Below are 22,531 nucleotides of genomic sequence, written 5' to 3'. Positions count from 1 at the left end.
GGGTCTACATTTAGGCATGGTTCTCCCACTGGAAGCAGCACCAAGGCCAAGCAGCTCTAAGAGCAAGACACATTTCCTTGTTTGTTTTGCACACCAGCTCTTAGCACGGCCAGCCTGCATCTGCAGAGAATGCCCTCTTGCCTTGTGTGCTCTCTCCACTACTTCCCACAAAGTGCCCGTCCCGCCCCACATCAGTCTCTCCAGGTGTTTGCTCTCTTGTACTTCTGCATTTGATTATCCGTCCTTCCATAAATCACTCCATATTTGGCCCTATTGAATCTCAATAAACAGATACAATAATGTGTGACTTCAATATACAAGATCCAATAAAGGCAAATTTAAAGACATTGCCCAGTAGTTAAATTTCATTCTCCACAGACTTGCAGTCCCTGCCACTTTTGTACCGTCTGTGGTTTGATTAGCATAATTCCCACTCCATCTTTCAAGTTATTTATGAAAATATTAGGTCACCTTGGACCCCAGCCCCTCTCTCTGGGTTTATGAGGAGTGTTAATAACCCATTTTTCAGAGGCCAGTGTATTTAACCCTTCCTGGTATGTATTTTGAGCATAACTGTCCTGATGTGCAGTTGGTCTAAGCTTCTCCTTGACAATGGGTGGTTGAAATATTATCTTAGCTGCTAACTTCAGGTGATAGATAGTTAGTTTCTTGCCTTTCACTCAGCCATTGCATTTATTCCATCTCAGAAATATTAAATCACCTGAATGTAATTTATTTTTTACTTAGTGTACAGATTGTATGTATGGACGCTCCATTTTTCTAGCAAGTAACCAATCTCTATTAATTATCTTGCAAGTTTCCAAGCTGAAGGATTATAGTTCTGTTTGCTCCCTTTTGGTCTCTCGCCTAAAGCAAAAGTGTTCATTACCCATGAATGAAGCAACTGAATAGAGCTTTGTGGGGAAGGTTTTTGATGTGCATCAAAAGTATACACCTGGACCATCTGCACAGAAATAACCTAGGCGCTTAGCAAAATGCAGGTTCTTGGGCTCCAGACTAGCCCTCCTGTCTCAGAATCACAGAGGGCAGGCCAGAGCCTGCATTTTCTGAGTATTCCGTGGTGGTGGTGGTGGTGGTGGGGGTGTTACCCATTTTGATGCTTGAGAAAAACTAGAATTCTTCCTTCACACTCTGGGTTCTCGGCCTCTGACTATCCAGGCCCTGTCCTCGTTCCCTGATTTTTGCCCAGAAGTTCTCCAGGATTCTCGCTCTTTCAGTAGCCTAGTGTAAAACTCAGCAATCTAGTGCTTGATTTTAATTTACTTAGTAGCTTTAAGTCCTACTAGTGCCATTAGTTGATTTTGTAGGTGGAGTGATAATTGGGGACAGACACGGGCAAGGAGTCCTTGGGCTTGGTCCCCCCATGCTGTAAGTCACACCAACAGTTTGCCTTTCCTCTTCCTGACTCCTCCCAGCCTGAATTGTTCTCTCAGCATACCGTGTAGACTCCTGATGAGAGACCCACTGCTCTGTTTTCTTTGTTCAAGGAACCTGTTAGAAAAGAAGATGGTGATGATGGTCTGATGATGCTCATCAGGGAATCAGGGAGAACGTTCTGTTTCTGAGTCTTAGCCTTTGCGGGTACCAAGCTAGACCTGCACTCTTCACAGGTTGTCTCTGTACATCCCTACCGTAATCTTGAGAAACAGGGACAGTCGACCTCACTTTACCTCAAAGAAAACAAGGGCTCTGAGAGGTGAAGGGACTTGTCTAAGGTCACACAGCTAGTTTATGCCAGCGCTGGATAGGAATCCCAGTTTCTTCAACTCCAGAACGAATATACCTTAGGGCATCTCCTGAATCAACTGCTGGCATGCTGTGCCCTCCTACCCGGGTGGTCTCTGGAGAGCTGAGGAAAAAACACCTTTCCAAAGTTAATTAATGAGCACACCTGCCTTATTTATGAGGAAGAGGCCTGTCCACTATTGACAGATAACTTCTAGTTGTCAGGTTGGCAAACTGGAGCCTGGTAATAATTATAGTGAAAGAGGAATGGCTTATATGATTTTGACCCTTTTACATTGAAATCTACAAAAACCACTCTCCTCACTCCCCAGGCTATTGGGTTAGGGTAGATTAGTGACAGGAGGTAAATAGAAGTGACCAAGGCCCTCCTAGGACCATGACTCACCTCTTAGTCATGACTACCCAGTCTCCCATCAGGAGGGGCCTCTCGCCCCACCTCTGTGTCAGTGACATCTCTGTCCTCTGCCACCCTCACCCCAAAGACAAGTATTTTTGATAGTGTAGTCTATGGCTGGAAGGGAGACCATGCCACAAGGTTTTGTCCCTTCTAGAAACTCGGAAGGGGTCGCTGGGCGATGTTAGAGTCAGGAGCGATGTTCCTTCCCGCTCCAGAATCCTGCTGCCTGGTGGTGGCACTGGAAGGAGGATGCTGGGCTAAAGCAGAGTCGGAGGCTAATTTTGCCCCTCAATGGCTGTGGCCCACTCCTTCATCTGTGGGGAGAGGGGGCTTCTCTCAGCCTCTGGGCCTCTCTGATCAGCACCCCTTCCCTAACTCCTAATCCATCCCTCAGAGCAAGAGCTTAACAATTAGGTAGTTCTTGTTTGTTTTTCGTGGTGCTGAGGGTTGAAGGTGTGGATAATAGGCTAGGCATTAACATTTGTAGAGGCTCTTTTCCAGGAGCATTCTATCTCTGAACTACACCCCTTGGCCTCTTTGTTTTGAGAAAGAGTCTCACTAAGTAGCTGAGGTAGGCCTTGAACCTTTGGTCCTCCTGTCTTGGCCTCCCAAATACTGGGATGACAGACTTGTACCACTGTGCCCAGTTGACAAGAAGGAGGCTCTTAACTCAGGAGACACCCTGACTCTAGGACTGGAACTGTGCCTGCCGAGGGCCCAGAGGAGCCCTGGGCTGGAAGGAGTGGGGCAGACGCAGCCTGAGCCCATAGCAATCCCAGGGAACCTGGCTGGCCTCCACCCCCTTCAGATTACCCAGGTTCTACTCATACTGAGAACAGCAAGGGGGAATCAGATGACTCTTGTGGTCATATTAGAAAATTTTCTTGGAGGCATTAAGGCCCACATTCTCTAAGGCTCATGTGCTTTGACCTTTGGGGTGCAGTGGAAAAGCCGATACTGTGGCCTTCAGGCTGGCTGCCCTTGTCGCTGAAGAGAAGTGGGCTCCTCACTCCTAGTTATTATCTTGCTGGTCCTTGGATGGGGTGGGGGAAGGCTGAGTGCCCCAGGAAAGTGATTTGGGGAGGAGGGCTCGTGGAGTGGCATTGATCCCTGGAGATGGAGTGCCTTTGTTCTGGCAAAGGAGGGGTCCATTTAAATGTTTAAATGCCATCCTGTTGCAAAGGCAGGAGACAGGTGTCAGTGTCTCTGAAGGCTGGCTGAGGTGGGGCTGGGGACCCTTGGGCCCTCCAGCCTCTGCTTCTTTGCTCCCCTGCTGGTCCTCTTCTGCAGCGGAGCAGCCAGCCAGCCTTGATGAAATAGTTTCTCATCCAGTTGAAAATTTCTTGTTAGCTGTTACTTAAGGCAAGCTCTGTTACAATAAGGTGTGGATGACCCATAATAGGGTAGGCATTAACATTTGTAGAGGCTCTTTTATTTATTTATTTGTTAAACTTTTGTTCATGCAGGAGGATCGCTCAGGTTCGAAGCCAGCCTCAGCTGGCTTAAGAGACCCTGTTTCCAAATAAATTATAAAATAGGTCTGGGAGTGTAGCCCGGAGGCAGAATGATTCCATCCCTCTCTGGGATGCCAGGCGGTGTGGGTGGGTCATGGCTAACGCTCTTTGACCTAGGGGCTGTAGTGTTCCTGGGCTTGGTCTGTGTTACCCTGAGACCGATGCTGTGGCGGCCTCCCATCTTACAAACAAGGACGCGGGGGTGGGGGGGTGCATTCACTTTCCTGGGCTACACAGGCAAAGTCAGGATTGGGCTCAGTCATCTTACTCTTCCCAGACCCAGCACACCCCCAGTCACTCCCCTTTTCTGGACTCCACGGGCACCTTGCACAGTCTCTCTCCACTAGACTCCCTGTCCTGCTGGACAGTAATAGCCTGCCCACTTGCCTGTCTTCACACTGGACCTTGAACCTTCTGTGGCCAGGGGCCGTGTCATAGGCCGCTGGCAGGGCTCCTGAATCACTGATGGTTGGCCTGAGAGGGGGTGTGGATGTCCATGCCAGGACTGAAGAGACACCATGTTGGCCCAAGCAGCCGTCTGGGTGATGAGACTGGGCCAGAGATAGGGCGCGGGTTGTGGGTGCTGGTCTGAGTCATTTGCAGAGTGACTCCACAGTCAGCGGTGAAGTGTGTTGGTCTCGGGGACACGTCTAGAAAGGTTTAGCAGTAGGTTAGGTGTGCAGGGAAGAGAGCCGGGAGCCTGATGGCCGAGAAGCGCCTTTTCCAGTCAGCTAGAAGACGGGGAGTCTGGATGGTGTTGACAGGAGGGATAAAATGAGCAAGGCAAATAAGAAAGGCCTGTGAAAGCCCTGCAGAACCTGGCTGGTGACAGGGAGGACGCGGGGCCCGTGCAGGGGAGACAGTGGCAGGGATGGCTCTTGGCACCCTGGGCTTGGGCAGCCGAGACATGAAGCCTTAACTGGAATAGTCTGAGGGAGAAGTAATCTAGGGGAAGTGATGACACTTTGACATAGAAGTTTGTGGAAATGACAGGCCATCTTGGAAGGACCTCTAACAGGTGCTGATGGACAGAGTTCCTCCAAATACACTGAAGAACTTAGACTGATGCAGGGGAAGGGGCAAGCTTGTGTAAGGGATGGCCAATCACACTAGGTGGCCTGGGACCCACCGATAGTCACCCAGGCCTGGCAGGTGCCTGGGAATCCCAAGAGAGAATGCTGGGAGGCCCCCAACTGTGTGGGGCTGATTTTTGAAAAAATTTAAAATTTACCTTCCCTGGAAATGTTGACAATTCTATTAATTATTCAAATTACTTATTATCGCAAGGTAGAATCATATTTTACTCTTTAAGCTAATTAAAGACATGTTAAGCTGGGTGTGGTGGCATTACTTAGGAGACTGAGATAGGAAGATTGCAGGTTTGAGACCAGCCACACCAATTTAGTGAGACTTCAGCAACCTGGTAAGATCCTGTTTTAAAGCAAAAAATAAAAAGGGCTGGGGGTGTAGCTGGGAGGTAGAATGCCCCTGGGTTCAAGCTCCAGTAATAAATAAATTTTAAAGAAGGCATGATAATATAGGATGCATTAGAAACGGTCAAAGACATTGCCTTACAAGGAGTGGTGATTGGAAGAAGATGGTTCTGGAATCAGAAGTCCAGGACTTGAATCTTTGCTGTGAAGCTTCCTAGCCATGACCTTGGACACATTAACCTCTCTGAGCTTTGATCTCTCTTTCATTTATTTACCTATTTATCTTTCTTTTTTCTTTCTGCCTTTATTCTTTCATTTCCTTTTGCTTTTTTTTTTTTAATCAGATGAAGCCAATAGTATAAACATTAGAAGGATTTCTAAGAGGGATAAATGAGACAGTGTGCAAAAATAATTAGCTCACTGCTTAGTTTGTAGACGATCTCAATAAATATTTTCTTTATACCAAACCAGAAAGGGCACTTACTTCACACTTCAGCTGAGTCCTCAGTTGTGTCCTAAGCACTAGCTGTTGGAGTTGTCAGGGTCCAGGGAAGGAATCTGATAAAGTTAAATGAATGAGCAGAAATAGCTGGTGCTTGCTAAATATGTGCTGTGTGCAGGTGTGAGCCAAGCACTGTATAAGAATAAACTCATTCACTTCTCACAATACCCTATGATGTAGGAACTATTATTATTTCATTGTGCAGACAAGGAAACTGAGGCTTGGAGACATTAAATGGCCCAAAGTCACAGCGTCAATTAGTTGACCCAGGGAGGTAACCCCAGAGTCTGCTAGGACTCTGTGACCCTGCTTCATTTTCGCTAATGAATTTCATGCTTTGTTTTGGGGAGGTTTCTGCATTTCTCTTCTGGGGCTCCAGCATCAAGTTGGATAGTATAGTTGAAAGGCTTGTTGCCTATCTTCATTCTTGTTTTTAACTGGGAGTAACATTCATGGTTAGTACATTCCTAAAATAAGCAGAAGAGCCTCCTTTGGTGAAGACAGGCCTTGCTGGCCACTGGAATCTGACAGATCCTAGATCAGCGCTCACTCCTAATATCAGGCTCAGTACTAGGCCCGAGGAACGAGGCTGTGAAAGTGCAGGAGGTTATCCCTCACTCTTCTCCAGCCTCTGTGTTGCTATCCAGAAGATTTCAGGTTAAAATAAGCGTCGAGTAGCCTGAAAGAAGAAACATGGCCCGGGAGGGCAGCTGTAGCCCTTGCTTGGTGGGTGGGGAGGTGGGTGTCTCCAGTCCTTGGGCAGATTCGGTGCTGAGAGCAGACATCATTTTTCTATCAAGTCGGGGGTGTAATAACTTCAGGAGGCATGCAGGCCTTTGAAGGCCAGAGAACACAGCCTTGAGGTGCTCGAATGAAAGGGACTTAGTTATCATTTGATTTGACTTCCTGTATTTTTTTTTTTTTTTGGAACAGGATTGAGCCCAAGGGCATTCTATCTCCAAGCTACACCTCCAGCCTTTTTTCTTATTCTTTATTTTGAAACAGAGTCTCACTGAGTTGCAGAGGGTCTCACTAGGTAGCTGAGGTTGGCCACAAAACTATGATCCTCCTGTCTTAGCCTCCCAAGTACTGGAATTACAAGTATGCACCACCATGTTTGGCTTCAACCTCCTATATTTTACAGATGAGAAAACCAAGGTCAGAAAGTCACGGGGTTTGTCTAAGGGGACCTTGAACATGCCTCAGACGAATATCTTGTCACTTAAACAGGAGCAGGCCTAAACAATGGAGGTCCTGGATTCCCCCCCACCCCCTCAGTACTGGGATGGAACCCAGGGGCATTCTACCTCCAAGCTATATCCCCAGCCCTATTTTTTATTCTTTGTTTTGAAACAGGGTCTCACTAAGTTGCAAAGGGCCTCACTAAGTAGCCGAGGCTGTCCTTGAACTGTGATCCTCTTGTCTCAGCCTCCCAAATGCTGAGATCACAAGCATGCGCCACCATGCCTGGCTCCTCTTGAATTCATGACTTCTGCCACTTGGAGCTCTGAGGAGCCATCATTGGTTTTGAGAGAAGCCCCACTGTTTAGGATGGTCTCAGGGGTTAACAACTCCCCTCTGAGAACACAAGTCTGAGCTAGTGGCTTGCGAAGTTTGTCTTGGGCTGGGTCTCAGTCTGAGTTTGGGTCTGAGGGGTGCACCCTTGCCCCACTCCTGCTAGTTCTGCAGAGAGAAGAGGAGGGACGTGGGGAAGGTGTGGAGAGCGCATCCCTATAGACCAGCCTGGTAGGATGTGATTCTTCACACAAAACATTATCTGTTGAGCTCTGCACCACACAGGATTTCACTCAGTGGGGCTGAATGGAAGAGAATCTGGTGGCAGAATGATTATGGAGTGATGGGCAGGGAGCACAGGAAGCCCTCTCCACCCCTGGTCCCAGGGAAAGTGAGGAGGACACTTGGATCCCAGAGCTGGGGAGGGGCCAGCCTCAGCGGGGGGCTGCGCCAGCACTGGCCACGCAGGGCAGGGCGGGCTGGTGGGCAAGGACCTCACCTTGACTGTCTTTTCACTCTCTTCCTCCACCTTTGCCTCCTCTGGCCAAATACCTCCAAAAGCAGAGAGCCAGTGAGCCTGAGCGGACAGGTCATAGGGGTCACCAGCCTCCTCCCCAGGCACTGAGGGGTGGGGGTGGGGTTGGCGACAAACAGAGATGGTCCAGGGACTGTCTTTTGCTGTCTTCTCCAGCGGCAGACACACCAGGTTCCAGTCCTGCCTCTGCCACTTGCTTCAACTCCCCCAGACTCAGTTTCCTCATCTGTCAATGAGCTGTGGTGGGGCTCTGTGCGGAGATGCCAGGTGTCTGGTGGTGGGTAGGTGTGATGGCCGGGGCGTGAGCAGCACTGGTAGATGCTGCTGCTGGCCTGTGTCACGGGCCAGAGGGTGAAGCTGCAGACGGATACGGTGGAGTCCTGGGAGCTGCACCACGCGATGCGGTGCCTGGGGCAGAGCTGGGAAGGAGATGCTGTCCACCCCCTCCACCCCACCACCACCCCCCACCCGGCCCAGGCTTCATCTTGGATGCTCGTTCCTAATTGCTTTCAGTTGCTGCTTTCAGTCTCTGGGAAACCACTGGCTCAGATACCCACTGCGTGCTCCAAGTTGGGCTGATGAAAATGTGCCAGAGTCATTAAGTTATCAGTGGGGAAGGCGGCCGCTTCTCCCCGGCAGGCAGGCAGGATTCTGCTGTTTGCTGCAGCCGGCTTTGGGCTTTGTTCACACACACTGCCCAAGCTCCCGCCACATCTTCTTTATCCCCATCCCAGCCCCAGACAAGGAGTGAGCCCCCAGTAGGGTTGAGGGGGGCAGGAGACATGCTGCAAATGTTCTGGGGAAACACCGAAGGCATTTGTAACTCTAGCCAGGAGGTCCTGCATAGAGAATCCAGCTCTGGACTGGGGTGTGGGCAAACGCTATTTCTGCAGCTTGACAGATGGATCTACCCCAGGGGGAAGGAGAGAGAAGAGGCAAGCTGGACCTCCCTTCTTGTCGCAGCCGCTGCTCTCCACGTGCACCATGCCAGGAACACAAAATCCAGGTGCTTGCTTGCTAAGGTGAAAGGAAGGACCTTAGGTTGTGCACCGCCAGGGCTGACTGGTCCCAGGGGCCATGGCTTCAGCCGTGTGTGACGCAAAGGCGCGTGCCCTGGGGAAGGAGGCTGGGGCGGGAAGATGGGGGCACGGCCCTCTCTGCATGCTTCAGCAGTCTTGGGGCTTGGTCTGATTCCTCATGACAGATATTTCCAGAGTGAGATTGCTGACATGATAAAAGGCTAGCAGATGGTGCCAATACTTTATTTTCAGAGGCTTTTTTAACCCACCTTTTCCTTGCTCTGCTCCACCCAGACTTCAGAGGAGAAATGACTAGGTCCCCTCCCACCTCGGGGGGTTTATTCTCTTTGCTGGACCCCTTTGATGACAGTCGTGACAATGACAGCCGATGGCAGCCAGACTTACCATGATTCCAGCCCTGTTTTAAATGTTTTCTCTCCTTTCACTCTCACTATGGTGAGGCAGGTGTGCTGTCACCACCTGCTCTTTCTCAGAGAGAAGGCCCAGGCACAGAGAGGGTTAGCAACTTACCCAAGATCACACAAGTGGTCAGCAGCCGAGCTGGGATTCAGACCCAGTCAGTTCAGATGGAGCCTGCGCACGTGCCCACTGTGGATCCTGCCTCTCTGAAGGCCAGACGGATCCGAGGCAGGGATGACTGCTGGGTGGCTGATTCCTCTAGCTGGGACTTGAACTCCTGACTCAGCTCTGCTTGGGGCCTGGGTTCTCCTGGGTGGCTCTCACGCTGTCATTTGGAATAACTTAGACCCAGATCTCTACTTCCAGCCCCAACAGATTTTCAGGACTTGTGGAACCCAGTGCAGAATGGAAACAAGGGGCCCCCATTCAGTACATGTCAAGCATTTCAAAATGGCGGCAGCAGAACGTTAAGCACGTGTGAGGCTCTGCTGGCCGCGGGGGCGTCTCTGTGGCCAGTTCCTGTGCCCAAGAGGCTGCCCCTGGTGTTTGGAGTGACAGGAAGATAGGAGTAAATACAGAAGGTGAAGCAACACTGGCTTTTCTAGCTTGTCCAAGCCAGAGAAAGCATGATTTCCAGAGTATTTCTTTCCATCAAAACATAGCAGTCCGATCTTGATGCAAGTCAACCAAGATAAATCTTGGAAGTCTTGATTCTCTCTCTCACCCCTGTGACAAAATCATTAGAAAGACCAGGTCTCACGGTTAGAAGCTTTCTTTTGGGGTTGGCATAGGCTCCATTGACACCAGTCCCTACAAATCCTGCCTTTCAAACTGCCCTCCCTCCTGCCTGGTAAAGCATGGCCCAGCCTCCCCAGCACTGTGGTCCCTCCATCCACCAGCCTCCCTTCTCTCCTCCTCCTAAGGCCACGTTGGAAGTGGTCGTCTCTGGGCCTCATCCCTGCTTCCTCATTTCCAGTCTCCATGAGGTGGTGGATTCTCTGATTGCTAAGGAGACCGCCTAATTGCCACTCAGTGGGGTTTCTCAATTCCCAACCTTCTTGGCTCCTTTTAGGCACCTAATATTATTGTGGCTCTATCTCTGTACCCATACTATACATCTTTAAAAGTGGGGGTGTAAGCGCCTTGGGTATGTATACTAGGTGCTCTTGGAGAAGTCCTGGGGCCTGGTAAGCACTCTGTAGCTTTTGGCAGGAGCCTTAACTAGTGGGGTAGTAGCTGTGATTTCCAGTCCCAATCCCTTGGTCTATGATGCTCTCTCTCATGTGTGCCTTCCGTAACATATTTAAAAAAGAATCCATTTCTCTTTCTCCACCAGTCTTTTGTTTACAATATTGAGGTTTTCCAAGTTCTATGCTTATACCTTTCATTCCTCTCTCTCCAATCTCTTTTGGCACATCTCTCCAAATCTATAATTTCTATCACCACCCTGCCAACTCTCAAATCCACATCTCTTTCCCAAACTCCAGGAGAATAAAGTCGACCCTGGCCTGAATCCATTCTCCTCCTTCCCTAAATCATGATGGGAAGACAACTGTTTAAGAAATAGAAGGGCCAGGGGCAGGAGGAGGGTGAAGGAGGCTGGCTGTGGTGTCAGATGACCAGGCTGAGCGGTGAAGGTGGGAAGTCCACAATTAGTCTTTTCTCAGGTTTCCTTGCTTTCTTACACATCTTCCTTTTCCCCTCCTCCCTCACCCAGGGGCGGTCTCCCACTAAACTACACCCCTAGCCATTTTTATTTTGAAGTAATGTCTCACTAATTTACTGAGGGTCTCCCTAAGTTGCTGAGGGTGGTCTCGAACCTGAGATCCTCCTGCTTAGCTTCCTAAGTACTGGGATTATAGGCATATACCCCTGCACCAGGGTCAGATTCTCAGTCTCTAGCTCTCCCTCCTCCATTCTTCCTTGTCCCCATTGTCCCTCCATAAGTCTTCATTGTTTTACCCCTAGATGATGCAGGTGGCCTCTTGCCAACCTTCAAATTCATCTTCTGCCTTATAATCGTAAGCACTATTCTACCCTGTGCATCTGATTAAGTCGGTGAAAATCCTCTCCAGCTCCCCCACTGTCAAGGTAAAGTCCGGCCCAGTGACCTCTCTTGTCAGTCCCTCTCAGGGTCACTGGACCGCTCCTCGCTGCGCTCAGCTCTGTTGAACATCTCACGGTCCCCGCACTGCTGGTTAGATGTGTTCTGGTGCCCTGAGAGCCTGGATCCTTGTCCTCTGGTGACGGTGGTGACACTGGTAATCTTTCTTCTACTACACATGGCAGTGCAGGCGCTCCTTCTTGGGGAAGCCAGCTCCCCCAGCTCAAGCCTCCCGTCTGCCCCACTCCGCTCACACTGCTGCACCCCGCCCCCTGGTACCCCTGTAGTTTACAGGCACATCTTCTCTGCTAGGCTGTGAACTCCTTTAGAGAAGGATCTGAGGCTCACTTATTCTTCTGGGGCCACGGGGCTGGGCACATATGAGGTGCTTAATAAACAGTCTGTTTAATTAAAGATCGAGTGACATGGTACAAGCAGGAGGTACAAGGTGAATCTTCATCTAAAGGGCTCTGTTCATAAAGGAGTATGGCTTCTGGGACCTTCCTGGGCTGCCAGGTCTGATCCTTCTAATGACCAATCGCAAGTCTCAGGGCTGCCTCTCCCGCCATGCCTACCCTCCAGGAGGGCCAATGGACGCGGGGTGGGTGGAGTCAGGCCTAAACAGATTCAATCTTCTAGCAGAGGGCTTTTCAAACATCAGCGTGGATCAGCATCGCCTGGGTCACGGCTTTGTTAAATTTTCCATGGTCGGGTCCCACTCCTGGAGATTTCTGATTCCGGAGGTTTGGGCTGGAGCCTGAGAATTTGCTTCTGTAAACAAGTTCCCAGCTAATGTTGATGATCATGATCTGGAGACTACACTTTGAGATTCTTGCTTGAGTGAAAGGGTTTGATCTAAAAATGATGACTCTAGAGTGTCTCGAAGGAGATGGAGGGAGCCTTTTGCTTGGGTTTGACTTTGTAGGTTTTAAGCATGAGATCAGTGTGGATAGATGGTTCTGATTCTACTAGCTTGCCTCCGTCCCCACCTCCTGGCTTTTCCATAAGGTGCTTCTGTGTTTATTCATCAGCCACTCAACAAATACGTTTTGTAGTATGCGCAGGCCACAGATGAGGTAAGGTTGTTGATGTTAAGACAAAATCCATGAGAAACTGTCCTTAAGGGAGACTTTTCAGGGCAGCTTCCCCATAATTCAAGGAGTCCACAGGAGGAATGCCTGCGGGAATGGGTAGTGAGTTCTCCACCCATGGTATTGCCACAGAATAGGCTTCTAGAGTATTTGTGGGAATAAGAAACTTGGATAGCAGCTGGGTGTGGTGGTTCACGCTTGTAATCCCTGTGCTTGGGAGGCTGAGACAGGAGGGTCGTACAGGTTCGAAGCCAGCCTCAGCTACTCAGGCTCTCAGCAACTTAGTGAGACCCTGTTTCCAAATAAAATATAAAATAGGTCTGGGAGTATAGCCCAGAGGTAGAAAGCCTCTGGGTTCTATCCTCAGTACCCCCCCCCACACACACACACAAAAGAAACTTGAATAGATGATTAGACCAAGTGACCATCAAAATCTTGAAATTCTGTGACTAAGGAAAAGAGTCCTTATTGGAAGAACAGACAGCACAAATGAAATGTGGTGTAGTTCATCATGGTTGGGTCTGAAGAGGCGGCTCAGGCTGCCCTATGCAAATACTGATAATGTTACTACTTTTAGTAGACATTATTCCTCATCACTAGTATGCCTGGTGACTAAATGGATTTATACCCAATGACCCCATAATTCTCTGCTTATTGACCTCAGATCATTTAAAAGATTAAATGGAAAAAGCCACAGCAGGCTCAGAGTACACCTCAGGGGCCTCTCTGGGTCCAGTTTCCTGAATAACATGGAACCGAGATGCATGGTGCCATTTTATTTTGTATTTTGCAATATTTATGAGAGAGAGAGAGAGAGAGAGAGAGAGAGAGAGAGAGAGAGAGAGAGAGGAAGAGAAAGAAAGCGTGTGCACCAGTTTTGAATTTGTAGTTGCTAGGTCACCAACTTGAATTCTAAACTCTTCTTCCTTATCAAGGAAGTCTAATCAGTTGACAGACTTCCTAGTGCAAAGCAAGGACCAAAGTTCCTTTTTTTTTAATTCTTTTTTATTTTTTTTGGTGGTACTGGGGTTCCTGGAAACCCTTCTACCTCTGGGCTACACTCCCAGACTATATATATATATATATATATATATATATATATATATATATATATTTTTTTTTTTTTTTTTTTTTTTTTGGTGGTACTGGGGTTCCTGGAAGCCCTTCTACTTCCGGGATACACTCCCACAGGCTACACTCCCAGACCTATTTTTTAACTTTTTAATGTGGAAACAGGGTCTCTTAAGCCAGCGTGGTTGGCTCCGAACCAGTGTCATCCTCCTGTCTCCGCCTCCCAAGCACGGGGATTACAAGCGTGTGCCACCATGCCCGGCTCTTTATTCTTTATTTTGAAACAGGGTCTCACTAAGTTGCAGAGGGCCTCACTAAGTAGCTGAGGCTGTCTGCAAACCATGATCTTCCTGTCTCAGCCTCCCAAATGCTGGGATTACAAGCGTGCGCCACCACGCCCGGCTCAAAGTTCCTCTTTTAGAGAGCCCTGCATATAACATGTGTCAAACTTAGCTAGTGCCTCTTTCCCTCACTTACCATTTATTAATCATCTATTATGTGCTAGGTATGGACTGAGAGGCTTTGAAAACACTATAATCCCTTCAACCATATTTCAAGGAGTTATTATCCTTGTTTTCTGAGAAAAGGCAACAGAGATGATATGTCTTGTCCAATTTCACACAGAAAAACTCTTCAATTTGTTTTTGGAAGTTTGACATAACCATAAAATTGAAACCCGATAAAGGTAGTCTAGAAATTATAGATCTGTGTCAAATCTGAGTACAGATGCAATATTAGCAAAACTGAACACAGCAGTGTATCAATGAATAGTATATCTTAACCAAATGGGATGCATTCTAGAAACGCAAGAGTGATTCAATAATAGGGAATATTAGGAAATCAATATGATTACCCATATCAACACACAAAAGGAGGGCAGTATATTAGTAGACACTGAAAGGGCAGTTGATAAAATTCTTCTCTAGTAAAACTGAGACAGCAAGAAGAGAGACCACTTATATTTGTCAAAGATTGAAAATTGGCCACACACGTCCTTCTAAACAATGAAACACTAAATCTCACTTCATTAGAATAGGAAAAGCATGATTTTGCTATTTGAGAATATTGTTCTGGTGATTATTCAAAATGAATTAAGCTAATATAAAATAATTTAAGCAAATATGGGAGCTAGATGATCTTTTCTATTTTTGCCAATAGTTGTTTACAAAACAGCAACAACAACAAAGCAAAAAAAATTCAAAAAAATCTTTTTTGGGAAAAAAAAAACCCACGAGAAGTCTTCAGGGTATTGGGTAAAATATGGCAGTCTAGCCAGGCATGGTGGCCCACGCCTGTAAGTACTTAACTTAGGAGGCTGAGATGGGAGGATCTCAGGCTTGCAGCCAGCCTCAGCAATTTAGTGAGGCCCTCTGCAACTTAATAGAACCCTGTTTCAAAATAAAAATAAAAAGTTCGGGGGTGTAGATCAGAGGTAGAATGCCTCTGGGCTCCATCTCCAGCACCATTAAAACAAAATACCTGTGGCAGGCTATCTGGTCTTCTGTAGTCAGGGTTGAACAGCTGCTGAATCTGGGCAACTGGGACTGGGATTTCAACCCACTGTGCTTGCTGTTGGCGCCAGCAGAAGGGAAAGTCCTTTAGAACTTGTAACCCCCAAGTGCCCAGCACAGCAGGTCTGGCTTGCGGTGAAGACTCTCACTTCTGCTCCCGGCAATCCCGTGCCTCAGAGGCTGAGGTCTGGGCTGTGTGCTGGGAGGCTGAGGGTGGTAGCTTGGTCTTAGGTCAGTTAGCCAGACTTCCAGCAGTCAGGTTTTCTGTTGCCTTCATCACAAGCTGTCTGTCTTGAGAGCCAGGGCCTCCGAGGACACCTTTTACGTAGGGTATCAGTGGCTGTTCGGGCTCTGAGGTTTTATAAGCTTTTGGTGGCCGTGCCTACCAACGGTGCCTCAGATTTGTGGTTTTCATGGTGGATGGGGAACATGTTTTTCTGTTGTAAAACCACTGGGTGAAATCAGTGTGTATATTTAAAAAAAAATAGCTGGGTGATGACACATCAGAAATGTTATCGATGTGAAACTTTTCTACTTCATGCGGAGTCAAGCACAGGGGAATGGAAGGCGCTCTGCAGGGAGACCTGGGTCCTGGTGGCTCTGCCACAGCCAGCTCTGTGTCCCTGGGCTTCCTTGCCTCACCTGTGCCTGGGGATGTTGGGCTGGATAGGCTCCCAGGGCCCTTTGAATTCAGTTTTGATGACAGTCACCCTTTCCATGTGCGACATTGTTCTAAGTGCTCACACAGCCCGGTGAAATGTTATCAAGTCACTATTCTCATCCTGTCTCTGAGGCACAGAGCAGTGAAGCAGCTTGCCCAGGGTCTCACAGTTCGGGAAGGGTGGGCTGCTCGCACAGCTCTTAATCTGTGTTCTCCTTTTAGAGTTTTCCTTTAGATGTCATGCTAACATTGGGTATCTCAGAGAAGAAAGGGTGCTGGGATGGGAGATGCTTTTTAAGGGAAGCTGGACTCTGGGGCGGGGGCTGGGGGTCACGACCTGGGAGGATGGGAATGGGAGCTGCAGAAGTCACTGACCTTGCTCTTTCCCCCCTTTCTCTCTTCCCCTCTCTAGTCTGCGGCAAGCGCTACAAGAACCGGCCGGGACTCAGCTATCACTACGCTCACACTCACCTGGCCAGCGAGGAGGGGGATGAGGCCCAAGACCAGGAGACTCGGTCCCCACCTAACCACAGAAATGAGAACCACAGACGTGAGTCCCCGTGTGTGAGGTTGGACGGTGAGGAGTGGGTGGGCAGGACTGGGAACACTCCCTTTTGTCTACCTGTGGCGCCTTTGGGTGACAGCAGTTGGTGGGTCCCAATGCCTGTGAGGAGCAGGCTCCTTCAGCTCTGCCAGCCGCCACCCCTGGGGCTCCTTCAGCCACCTGCTTGGAGCCCGCTGCGCAGGGCCTGTGCATCCAGTTCTGCTCCCACACAGGAAGGAAGGCGGCTGTTCAGTGGAGGGGAGGAGCCTTACCTATGCTGGGCAATGGCCCACCTGCCATTCCAGAAGATCGGCTCGCACCGTGAGCCTAAGCCGGGCACAGTCCTTGTGTGTGCCATTTTGGACAGATATTCCCAGCATCTGCCTGGCCACCCATAGCCTCTGTATGCTCTTTCTTTTTCTTTTCTTTTCTTTTTTTTTTTAACTGACAAATAATCTGTGTTGGTCGATTGTTGTGGCTTTGTTGTGGGGGAGGTCATGGTTTGGGGCACAGGGCCCTACTGCCTTAGCAGTGTGCCCTGGACTCTGAGCTGTTTGCTGGAGTGCTCAAACGGCAAGTGGGATCTGGGTGGATTTGTCATTGGGGATGACAGTGAGCTCTGAAGATCCAAAATGATCCTGAAGATTTGTGTTTCCATTTTTGTGCGTTCCCTCTTCTCTTCTCTTCTCTTCTCATCTCTACTCTTCCCTTTCAACTTCCCGTATGTGTTAGGGAATAACAAAGGGGCTTAACAGCTGAGCGTTGGTGGTGTATGCCTGTAATTCCAATACATGGGAGGCTGAGACAGGAGGATCACAGGTGTGATGTTAGCCTCAACAACTTACTGAGACCCTGTTTTAAGATAAAAAATAAAATATGGCAGGGGGTATAGCTTGGGGATAGAATGCCCTTGGGTTCAATCTCTAGTACCAAAAAGGGGAGGGGGCTTAACATTTACCATTTAACTCCCCTATGTAACTTTCATTCGGATAATGGAATCTTTAGAGCTTGCTTCAAGATGTGGGTGACACCCAGGTCCATTGGTGAAGAATATTTGTGGATGTGCAGTGTGTTTTTTATTTTGTTCACAGGCTTTGGTTGTAGGTGTTCTTAAAGTGAACAATCTAAAGCAATGAAAGGGACCCGAATTGTAGAAATATTCTGACTGTGGGATTCAAAGGTGACACTCATGTGGACCAGTCGATCCATGTAGTTGATTGATGTCAGCTGGGCATCTTCACTGAGCATTTGAAATAATCTCACACCTGTGGCCAAGTCTTCTCTTGGGATTTGTGTGAGGTTTCTCATGGCCCCATCCCAGTTTCTCCTTGTAATATTGCTTTCTTTATTAATCTATTAGAGCCACAACACAAAATATCACAGCCAAGAAGGCTTAAACAACCGCGATTTGTTTTCTCACCGTTCAGAGGCTGGAAATCCAACATCCAGTAGTTAGGAGGAGAGGTTTCCTCTGAGGCCTTTCTCCTTGGCTTGCAGGTGGTCCGGTTGCCTCTTCACAGGATCTCTCTTCCTGTGCACACGGCACTGGGATCTTCTTTTGTGCCCACATTTTCTCCTTTTTTTCTGTGTGTGCAGTACTGAGAATTGAACCCAGGAACGTTCTGCCTCTGAGCTATACCCTCAGCCCTATTTTATTTTTTATTTTGAAACAGTCTCACTAAGTTACTACATGCTGGTCTTAAGCCTGTGATCCTCTTGTCTCAGCCCCCAGAGAATGGGAATTACAAGTGTGCACCACTTAGCCCAGCTCAAATTCCTCTTCTTATAAGGTCACTAGTTAGGTGGGACGAGGGCCTATCCTAATGGCATTAGCCACCTCTTCAATGGCCTCTTCAGAGATTCTGTTTCCACATATAGGTGTATTCTGCGGTTCTGGGGGCTAAGCTTCAATGCAAGTTTGTGGAGTGAGGGACACATGTTGGCCCTCAACGCCTCCTTTCATCCTTACCTTTGGAGTTCAAGCCTTTGGTGTGGCCGCCCCTTGACCTGGGCATAGTCTGTACAGCAGGGCAGGAGGTGTCTGATGGCTTTGCCCTCTCTCCTCGCCAGCTCTTGAGCAGCCATGACACGGGGGCTCTGTCCTCACTCAGAAAGAGGTCCCCTCGGTCCAGTCCCCTCATCTTTCAGGAGAATCCACTGACCTGCACTGGGAGCTCTCCCCTGCCCCTCTTCTCCCTTCTCTGGTCTAAGTGACCAACAGGTCTTAAGGAGTTGTCACCCCTACCAGGAGGAGGCTGAGCATAATCTTCTTTGGTTTGGGGCACTATTGGAAAGCAGGTGTTAGTGACTGCTGTCTCTCCACAGTGCCTCTGAGCTTGGTATTATTTCCGACTCCCTCTGTGCTGCCTTATCTCCTTAGAGCCCTTCAGGCGCTTGGGCTGTGGTTTTGGAATGCTTCTCTCCTGTCTGTGCCTCGTTTTCCCTTCTCCTCCTGTGGCCTCACTATAGTGAGTGCAGCCTGTGCGTCTACGGTCTTGGCAATGGAGGGGGGTGGGGTCCACTCAGTGGGAGGGGAAGCCTCTCCCCAGCTGTTCCTGTGGCCCTGCTCAGCTGCCCAGCGCTGGGGTGTTTCACTCTGTCCACCGGGGCCTGCCCTCGGGCTGGAGGTGGTCCCTGTGAGTCCGCACCATCTTGCCTGGTGAGGCAGTGGTGCCTGCCTTCTGTCTTCCAACTGGAGATGCCTCCCTGAGGAATGCCCTGTGTTGTCCTCACCTCTCGGTGGCTTGTGGGTGAGCTCATGCGCCCTGACTCTCCTCTGCTCCTCTTACTCTCTTACCCTGCTGATGAGAAACTAGGTTCTTCACAAAGGATTAATTGCCTGATCAAAGATTTTGGACCTCACAGAAAAGAAGAGCTGGACCCGGGCTGATCTGGGGGCCTCCTGGTGGGAAGAAGGCTCCAGAAGCCCTACAGACACCTTTATTCAGTGACATCTTGCTGAGAATTCTATGACTGATCCCACTTTTGCGCGTAGGGAAGGTGCGGCAGAAAGGTTCTGAGCATCTGGAGAAGCCCTCCTTCCCTCCCATCCCCAGTTTCTCTGGATGAACCCCAAGGCAGCTGTTCTCTTGGGTTCTGTGCGCCACACGTAGCACAGGTTTGCTGCTCCTGTGTGTGTGCACGGTTTCCTGGTTTCCTCCTGCATTCCCCTGGTGAGCAGCCCCCCCCCCCCAACATTTCCCTGTAAGCACTAATTGCCAGAATCGTTAATACCCAACCATTAGCTGCTCCCACTGTTTGGGGCTCGGGGTGGGCTCCCATCCATCCTGCCCCTAAATGCCACTGGGGCTGTGTGGTGAATTGAACGTGACAGCTCAGCAGCGTCCTGAGGTCTTGCTTCCCGCGGCTCCCGGCAAGGCACGGAGTGGGGGAGGGGCTGGGAGCTTAATCCAAGAGGCTAATCTGAGGCTCCCCGGGAGAAGGTCTGCAGGCTGGCTGGCCAAGTGGAAATGCTGACTTCTCCCGCTGTAGAAGAGCTGCAGAGTGACCCGAGCTGCTCTAACAGAAGACAGAGTCTGCAGGGTCACGGGCAGCTGCTTTGTGCCCCCTGCAGCAGCAGAGACCTTTGGACTTTGGTCTTCCTGCTGTCACCTGCTCAGTCCTCTCCAACTGTGTCTTCAGCAGAGCCCAGCGCTCATCCTGTGCCTGCTGCCGAAAGGGCAAAGTGGCGGTGGGAGCCCGAGCCAGCACTGCCGTCCCTCCCCCGCCTGGCTGCCTGGCTGTCCAGCTGCCTGCTCAGCGCCTGGCCTCCTCACACCCGCCCAGCGCCGCAGTCTACTCTCCCCTTTGTTTCTCTCCCCGTCTCTGGTTTCTGCATCTCTTGTAGATTTGCCCCCTTTCCTCTGTGCTGGGGCTCTGGGGATGCTTGGCAAGCCCCTCCCCCTTCTCGAGGGGGTCCCCCTGGTCTGGGCGGCTGCCCGTCCGCTCCTGGTATGAGGGCATTCTTCTTTCCCCTCCATTTCCTTTGCCCTTTATCTACTTTCTACACATGGAATTACGACGTGGCTGTTTGATGTGTGTGTGTGTGTGTGTGTGTGTGTGTGTGTGTGTGTGCCTACATCTAGACATGCACGCACACACACGTGTGCATAGCACATATATGTGAGTACAGGAGGGAGGGTGGGGGCTCGGAATCTGAGAGGTGCCCCTCAGAGGCATTCTGTGTTGCTCTTTAATGCAACCTTAGTACACAGGGTTAGAATCCAAAACCCTAATGACACAGGCTCATCGTGTCAGAACGCTTCTTAAATTTCTTTGTTCTTTCTCTGCGCAGTGGGAATCTATGATAGATGATTTTTTCAGGGTACTGTTTAGGATGATCCTGTTTAGGTACTTTTTAGGGCCTTTACAAAGTCTTGGACTTGGGATGAAAAGGCTGTTTAAATAAGTTCACCGCATCCGCCCAGCCATCCACACACTCATGCATTCGTTGGTGGGTACCCGTGTATTGAGTACCGACTGCATACTGGGGCTGGGAAGAACAAACATGAATAGGCCTTGGCCCCATCCTGGAGAGGTTCGCTCTCCAGTGGGTGTGTGGAATAGGGGTGTGTGTAGACGGGAGCAGGCACTGAGGGCTCAAGGTCACAGGTGCTTCCCGTGTCTCAAGGCGGGCAAGGGTGTTCTGAGCGCAGCATCAGTCTCACCTGAGGACTCACAGGCAACGTGGATCCTCAGACTCCACCTGCCCTCCTGAAGCAGAGACTTCAAGAGTGGGGATGAGCAGTTTGGAGTGCACTAAAGCTGAGGCTCACTGTATTGGGGTATTCGCACAGGCTTCACAGAGGAGGTGACAATCAAGTATGCCCTTGGGAACAGGGAAGGATTTTCAGGTGGGAAAGGTCTGCCTGGGTTGCAGCAGGGATCTATAAGTACAGAGGTGGGGAGGTAGCACGGTGTGTTCAGACAGATGGTAGTAGTCGGATATAACAGTGGTGGCTGGATTTAGGGGGTGCAGGGGAACGATGGATGTGTAGGCAGGGGCCGCAGTTGGAGGCACCTTCTATGCATGCCACATTGCATAGTCTTTGCCCTGTGGGAAATGGGGAGCCACCAGAGCAATCACCAGAGGTCAAGAACAAATGATTTATAAAGAAACTCATTTAGAGTCTTATTAATTCTTAAATGGCTTATCTCCTTTGTTTAGTAGCAGAAATAAATATAAGATGCTCTCATTGTACTTAGAGCTCCTAAGAGAGAAATGTTTTTAAAACGGCTCTGTAAAATTTGTCTCAACCTTATTTTGTTGGGTTCATGGAAATGAAGTTGGGGGTCATCCTGGGTCCCTGGAGGCCTCAATCTTCTTTGCAGTGGCTGTATGCAAAGTTAGGCTTTTTATCATTCTTGGGGCCGGCAGAGGGGGGGTGAGGCCCAGAACTAATATGCCTTTGGAAGGCATGTTGTACTCTGTGGAGCTGAAAGGGGAGAACTGAATTGATTAAGGGTAATGTCTGCTGATTAGATAATCTGAAAATTAGTCTGATAATGTGAAAATTATCTAAAAGCAGCATATGATGTCATTGCCACACCGAAGGGAAGATCTAGCAGATGTTAGTCTTCCGACAGCTCCTGTCCTCAAACATATGGTTCAGGGCTGACTAGCATGGCTTTAGGAGAGAGAGTGAAAATTACCTTTGAAACAGGTTTTTAAAAATTGGATCACTCTGAAAGGTGCCTGAAAAGCCACAAAGCCCGCTTAGCCAACCACTTATCCAATCTGAACACCAGGAAGTCATCCTTGGTGAGAGGGGGGAGAGAAGAAAATTCAGATTCAGGGCTCTTTTGGGGGAACGAGTTGCTTCTGGCCTTCCAAAGAGCAAATTTGGAAACTCAACAACAGATGTTTTTTTTACATGAGTTATTACGTAACTAAACAGTTTACAGATTCCAAAGCAAAGAACCCAAGGGGTTGATCTGGTCCTTGGAAGTGATTTTCCTGCCCCAAGGGTCATCTATACCTTTGACCTAGAAAGTGAGAGCTGGCTTTGAATTGTTCAGTTCAGGGTGACTAATGACCCTGCCACCCCACCATGTCCTAGCTGTGGAAATGTGGGTCAGTTACTTACACTTCTCTGCGCCTTAGCGACTCCATCCATGGAACAGAGATGCTAGTCATCCTGACCTCATGAGGTTGCCGTGAGTCTAAATGAGATGGTGGGGGTGGAATTGGCACGGCGCCCGCACATTGTGAGTGCCAATTTCCCCTCTTTGTACCATTTGGGCTAACAGAGCGTATCAATGACCGCAGATGGCTAATCTGAGTCAGGGGCTCTATCTGAGACATGTGAGGGGACTTTTCTGTCACTGCGAGCTAACTGCCAATGAGGACTCATTGACATCAGTGGTAACTATCAGAGCTGGACCTGTCCCCAGCGTGGCCTTTCCTAAATCTTAGATGTGGGATACTGGTCCTTCTGCAGAGGCTAA

The 22,531-nt window shown here is 49.3% G+C and overlaps 1 protein-coding gene across 3 annotated transcripts in view; it reads left to right on the top strand.

The window, feature by feature from the left end:
• The window catches only part of DPF3 (double PHD fingers 3), a gene marked incomplete at both ends in the record, with an annotated part of 278,709 nt that overhangs the window by 185,308 nt on the left and 70,870 nt on the right, over positions 1 to 22,531 (top strand). For all 3 annotated transcript variants that reach the window (XM_080707328.1, XM_080707330.1, XM_080707329.1), the window contains one exon: positions 15,953 to 16,090. In XM_080707328.1, the coding sequence (XP_080563454.1) occupies positions 15,953 to 16,090 (138 nt within the window). The remainder of the gene's footprint in view (positions 1 to 15,952; positions 16,091 to 22,531) is intronic.

Source organism: Muscardinus avellanarius (assembly GCF_963383645.1).
Source record: "Muscardinus avellanarius genome assembly, chromosome: 12".
NCBI lineage: Eukaryota > Metazoa > Chordata > Mammalia > Rodentia > Gliridae > Muscardinus > Muscardinus avellanarius.
This window is presented reverse-complemented; position numbering and strand designations above follow the sequence as displayed.